The sequence below is a fragment of the Prunus dulcis genome, chromosome 6 (genome assembly GCF_902201215.1).
Source record: "Prunus dulcis chromosome 6, ALMONDv2, whole genome shotgun sequence".
Classification (NCBI taxonomy): domain Eukaryota; kingdom Viridiplantae; phylum Streptophyta; class Magnoliopsida; order Rosales; family Rosaceae; genus Prunus; species Prunus dulcis.
The window spans coordinates 19,006,514-19,012,321 of record NC_047655.1 but is presented as its reverse complement, the minus strand read 5'-3'; the positions used below and the strand labels follow the sequence as shown (position 1 = coordinate 19,012,321).

Sequence of the window (5,808 nt, the reverse complement as noted above, 5' to 3'; positions counted from 1 at the left end):
TGCACTATGGAGTTGTCCTAGTGCCCAAAAAGTTTGGAAAAAAGTGCAGTATACAGTAGTACTAACCAAATGGTCTCCCTCTCATGCCGGTAAATATAAACATAAACTTGGATTGAAGAGGTTCCCCACTGGCTGGAGCCAATTGTACAAAACGATATTGTTGTATCCTCTTAATTATTATCAATGATTTCCTCTTTCGAAAAAAAATATATATATAAACAAAATGCTATGTACACAGTAGTACTAACTAAAACACAATGATGCAAATATTTACAAATCAAACAGGAAGCCGAGATATCGATTCTTTGGACCTCTCCGCCTTCGCATTCAGACAATCGAACGGCGTTTTAACAGACCTTAACGGCGTCTTCCCAAACACGCCATCTCCGTCACCGCATCCTCCCTTAGGAGACTTAAAGGTAACGGAACTCCCCCTAGCCAAAAACGAGGGCGTTCTTAACAAAACCCATGAGTCGAACCACCCGGTTTGATTATCCACATTGCTTTTCGCTTCACCGCCGCCGCACTTATACCCCTTCCTCGAACTCTCAAGGCGAGGCAAAACGACGTCGTAGCTATTCGAACGTCTCAGCTTATTTATCCCGAGGGAAATCAGCTGTCTCCTCACCTCCTCTGGCAGTCTCAAGGTGTACCGCTCCGTGTTCCCTCCGAGTTGACTCAGTGAGTGACCCGTCGAGTGCGATCTGGGGAACTTTCCAGAGATTCCCGACCTCGCTGTACTTGTACGGTTCGCAGTCTCAACCGCTTGTGGGTCCTCGCTCTGATTTTCATACACATTGACTACGACGGCGTCGTTCCGAGCCTCACCGACTTCAATCTGGCTCGTCGTACTCGAACTTTCCAGATTCGGATCGTTGTGTGGCTCGGTAACTCGCGAGTTCGACTCGGCCGAGAGCTTGGTGCGGCAAACCGGACACGTCACGTGAGCTGCTAACCAGGCGTCAATGCAGTCTGGGTGGAAGACGTGATCGCACTTCGGCAGCAAACGCAGCGTTTCGTAGTCGTCGAACTCGCCCAAGCACACCGCACACTCCAGAGCTCCCTTCCCGATCTTGAGATCCTTGACGGCGGAGTAGACGAGGATCGGGAAAGTCTCGATCACTGCAGGGTCGAGGCCTCGGCGGCGGGAAACGGTGGCCGGAGCTGCGGTTCCGGCGGATTCGATGTCTGCGGCCTCGGCGCAGCGGCGAATGCAGATGATGAAGAAGGCCATCAAGAAGAAGGCGCATACGAGGAACACAAGGATCATGGCCATGGATGAGGTGAAAGTGGAGACGTAGCCATAGCCGTTGTTGTTCTGTAATTCCTGGGTGGCCTGCGCATTAATGGCGTAAGGGAAGGCAAGCAAGAGCATGAGGAGGCTGAAGCAATTTATCAGTCCTCGCATTTTCACAAACAGTTGGTGGTCACATTAGCTCTGCGTGGTAGTGAGTGCTGCTCATATTAAGGGAAGGGAAGGAAAGAAGGCAAAGTTGGAATTGGGTAGTAGAGTGCCACGTGGCGCGATAATAATACATACGGCTGCTGAAGCAGGTGCTGGTTTTGCTTGGGGAGCAAGAAGAAGGGGGGCTTCGTGTGCGGTTTGAACTCTTGGGATTAAATATTGAAACCCAGTTGACCGGAAAGTAGTGAAAAAAAAAAGTAATCTCAGCGGACGGTTGGACGAGACTTGAGAGAAAACGATGGATGTAGGGGATAGGAGGAGGCAGAAGAAGATTGCCCGGAAGAATCTGATGAGTGCGGACGGTAAGTAAGCGATGACATCAGCAGAGCTGAAAGAGATTGAAAAGGTAGAAACGGCTCTCTCTCTCTCTCTCTCTCTCTCATGAAATTCATGATGTTTGCTTGTTTGCCGTTTCCGAAACTCGTTTTGAAAATATAAATGACAAATTAGGTTAGTTTGGGTCATTTGGATGATTTTTGAGCCTTTCAGATGAGAAGGAATACGAGAAGTCAATTGGTAGTTTGTCTCATCTGACATATTGATAGAGTTCCTTTTCAGTTTCTTTAGACTTGGTGGAGTCTGGCCTCAGCATCTACAAAGTACCCAAAGGCCACTGTCCAGTTAGAATTCCAATTTGGTCCTTTCAATTTTTCTGTATGGCAAAGTTTTCTATAGGTGTTACATTTTTCTTTGATGCAACTTGATCTTCTTTGATGCATTAAGCAGTGGCGGCTGCTTAAGAATTTTGTTTTTACAAGGACGAACTTAATTACGTGACAAGAATTGAAAACGCAAACATAAAATTACCCATAAAAATAAGAGTTCCATTCGTATTCTTTTTTTATTCTGAAGAGGTATGAGTCTAATTTTTTGGTCCGTTTGATTAGTAGATGATTTCTCATCAACACACAAGAAAGCTTATCGTTGCATGGAATTTAGAAGCGAAGTTGAGACGTGAGTGTATGTGTCCAAGAGATGGTATTATACACCTAGAGAGCTTAGAGCATCTCCAAGGAATGGTATTATTGACGCTTTTGAAAAAATTTAACTCTACCATAAATGTCAAATATCATATTATTATATTATATATTTAAAATAAATGGGGCTCATATGATGCATAAGATTTTAAAAGAAAGTAAATGATAGTGGGGTCTATAACTAAAAAAATATTAAAATAATATTTGACATCAAGCTTCTTGATGTGTTATTTTTGACATATTTCTTCCAACCTTTAAATTCATGTAAGATTTAATTACTCGATTGGAGCAATTTTAACCTTCAATTTTTGTCATTTCATGTGCATGTGGCAATTTGACATATCGGTTGGAGATGCTCTTACGGAAGAAAACGGAAGATGACGAACATAGACCTAATTAATGCAACATGTCTCCAAAAATAATTATGTTATTTTCCACCTTTCCTTTTAAAATAAAATTAGTAAAATGCAATCTAGTTATGTTACTCATGGAATGTAAGTTTTTCTGGCTGATGACAGTGTTTAACGTTGGCGGCCCACAAGTTTCCAATTAATAGCAGTTGGTAGTGCGAGAAATATTCTTGAGAGGTCCATAACTAAACAATTCATGGAGATAATAACTTTTCCTCAAGAGAATGCAGATAATAGGTTAGAGAGGCCAATTGGTGACCAACTGGTACTTATTTATTGCCATGACGATGATTGGCGACCAATTGGTACTTATTTATTGCCATGATCATGACTATTATATCTTCATTATTCTCACGGTCATAATTGAACAACTTTCATGAAGAAATCAAATTCATTTAAGTAATGGAAAGCCAGAACTGGGAAGATTTAATCTAACTGCCACTGTCATAAATACTTTCACTACTATTGTCACAAACACTATCTTCAAATGCTCCCAAATTTGGATATTATGTAGTGGACATTCAAATGAACAACTTAATGAACATGCAAGTTCCTCATGAAGAAAAGAAGTTCATTTGAGCATTGCAAGTTGCTCATTTGGGCAAATTGGGCAAGTTGATTGGCGAATCGAGCAGATGAACATGCTTGACTATTTGATATCCTAAGAATGCTACACTTGTCCAAATGCTCTTAAATTTGGACACGTAGACCTCTTGATGAACAACTTTCATGAAGAAAGAAAGTTCATTTGATCTGACTAGAAGTCTGGCTACCAAATTTAGCCATATATTGGCCATATTGCATGAATCATAATTCCTTCATTTATTTTAGAGCACAAATTTTCAGTTTTGGCTCAAAAACTTGAGACAACTCAATATAATTAAACTCAAAAGTAATTAGAGTTTAAATTGATATATTTATTCTTCTCTCAAGAAGGGATATATATACTACATACAAAGTGGGTACAAATAAGAAATATGTACAAAATCTCCTAATTCTACTCAAATTAGATAATTACAATACAATATAAATTCTATTTCCTAATAGGAGCAAATTCTATTCCTAATAGGAACGTTGACTTTGACTTAGGTCAACACTCCCCCTCAAGTTGGTGCATAGATATCGGGAATGCCCAACTTGTTAAGTGAGTCTTCAAATCCGCGCTTTGACAGGGCATGGGTCAACATATCTGCAAGCTGCTCTGAAGAAGGCACAAATGGTATAGAAATCAACTTATGCTCCAGCTTCTTCTTAATGAAATGCCGATCAACTTCTACATGCTTAGTTCAATCATGTTGAACTGGATTATTAGTAATTTCAAATGCAAACTGACTATAACAGTGGAGCTTTGTAGCAGCATCTGGTCTAAACCCAATTTCAACAAGTAACCACCTCAACCACAATATTTCACAAACTCCTTGGGCAATTCCTCTGTACTCAGACTCTGCAAAGGACTGAGACACAACATTTTGCTTCTTGCTATGTCATGTACTAGGTTACTGCCAACAAAGGTGAAGTAACCTAATGTAGAACGTCTATTTGTAATATTCCCTGCATAATCTACGTCAGTGTAACCTTCTAGATTAAGTGGCCATTTTTCTTAAATAATAAACTTCTCCTAGGAGCAGGCTTTAAGTAGCTCAAAATATGCATCACAACAGCCATATGATCCTCACCAGGTGAATGCATAAATTGGCTAGCAACGCTTACCACATAGGCAATATCAGGGCGTGTCAGTGATAAATAGATCAATCTCTCAATCGACCTTTGGTATCTATATTTGTTAGTTGGGGTCTGATCCATATAAACCCCAAGTTTATGATTCTCAACAATAGGTGTATCAACTGGTTTACAGTCAAGCATTCCAGTATTTGCTAGCATGTCCATGACATACTTCCTTTGTGAAAGAAATAATCCATGTTTAGATCAAGTGACTTCCACTCCTAAAAAATATTTCAGACTGCCCAAATCTTTCGTCTCAAATTCAGACGCTAAATGCTTATGCAATTCCTCGATTTCTACAGTATCATCAACAATCACACTCATATCATCAACATAAATAAACAACAAAGTCACCATACCAGCCCTATGTTTAATGAATAGAGTATGATCAGTATCGACATGTTGGTAACCAAACTTCCTCATAGCTGCACTAAATCTGCCAAACCATGCCCGAGGAGACTGCTTTAACCCATACAACACCTTTTTTAATATGCACAAGTTCCCCGTATCACCAGTAATGCTATACCCTGGTGGAAGACTCATGCACACTTCTTCTTCTAGTTCACCATGTAAGAATGCATTTTTTTTTACATCAAATTGCCTCAAAGTCCAATCTAGGTTTAATGCTAAAGACAATAAAACTCTGACAGTATTCGTCTTAACCACATGTGCAAAAGTATCATGATAATCAACTCCATTTGTTTGAGTGAGCCCTTTAGCTACTAATCTTGCCTTGTACCTCTCTATAGTACAATTTGCATTATATTTAACTGTAAACACCCATCTGCATCCTATAGGCTTCGTTCCCTTTGGTAAATTAACATTGTCCCATGTATTATTTTTCTGCAGCACCACCATTTCAATATTCACGGCTTTAGTCCACTTTCGATCATTAAATGCCTCATCAACACGGGTTGAAATTTTAATACTATCCATTCTAGTCACAAACGCTTTACACTCAAGAGATAACCTGTGATTAGACACATAATGGGCAATAGCATATCTTGCTTCGTCTTCTGGTGAGTAATGATTAGGTGTAAACCCACGGTTCCGTCTAGGCAGTAGAACATAAGAAGTATCAGCAGTATGAATAGAAGTACTTACCTCAGGAATATACAAGGGAGCTTGATCGGGTATTATTAGAGATTTTTTAGGGGGCAATCAGTTCAGTGATAGCAGTGACATCAGTTAAAATAACAGGTTTAGTTGGTGTAGTAGGTTCAGCCGGTGCAGC

The 5,808-nt window shown here is 40.2% G+C and overlaps 1 protein-coding gene across 1 annotated transcript; it reads right to left on the bottom strand.

Annotated features, from left to right (window-relative positions):
- Positions 1–212: 212 nt before the first annotated feature.
- LOC117631922 (RING-H2 finger protein ATL32-like) lies at positions 213–1,839 on the bottom strand. Its single transcript, XM_034365262.1, has one exon. The coding sequence runs from the start codon at positions 1,406–1,408 to the stop codon at positions 278–280; it is 1,131 nt and encodes a 376-aa protein (XP_034221153.1). The 5' UTR covers positions 1,409–1,839; the 3' UTR covers positions 213–277.
- Between the last annotated feature and the right edge of the window lie 3,969 nt (positions 1,840–5,808).

Coding starts and splice junctions, on each gene's coding strand:
- LOC117631922 (XM_034365262.1), bottom strand. CDS start 1,408: ATGCGAGGACTGATAAATTGCTTCAGCCTCCTCATGCTCTTGCTTGCC.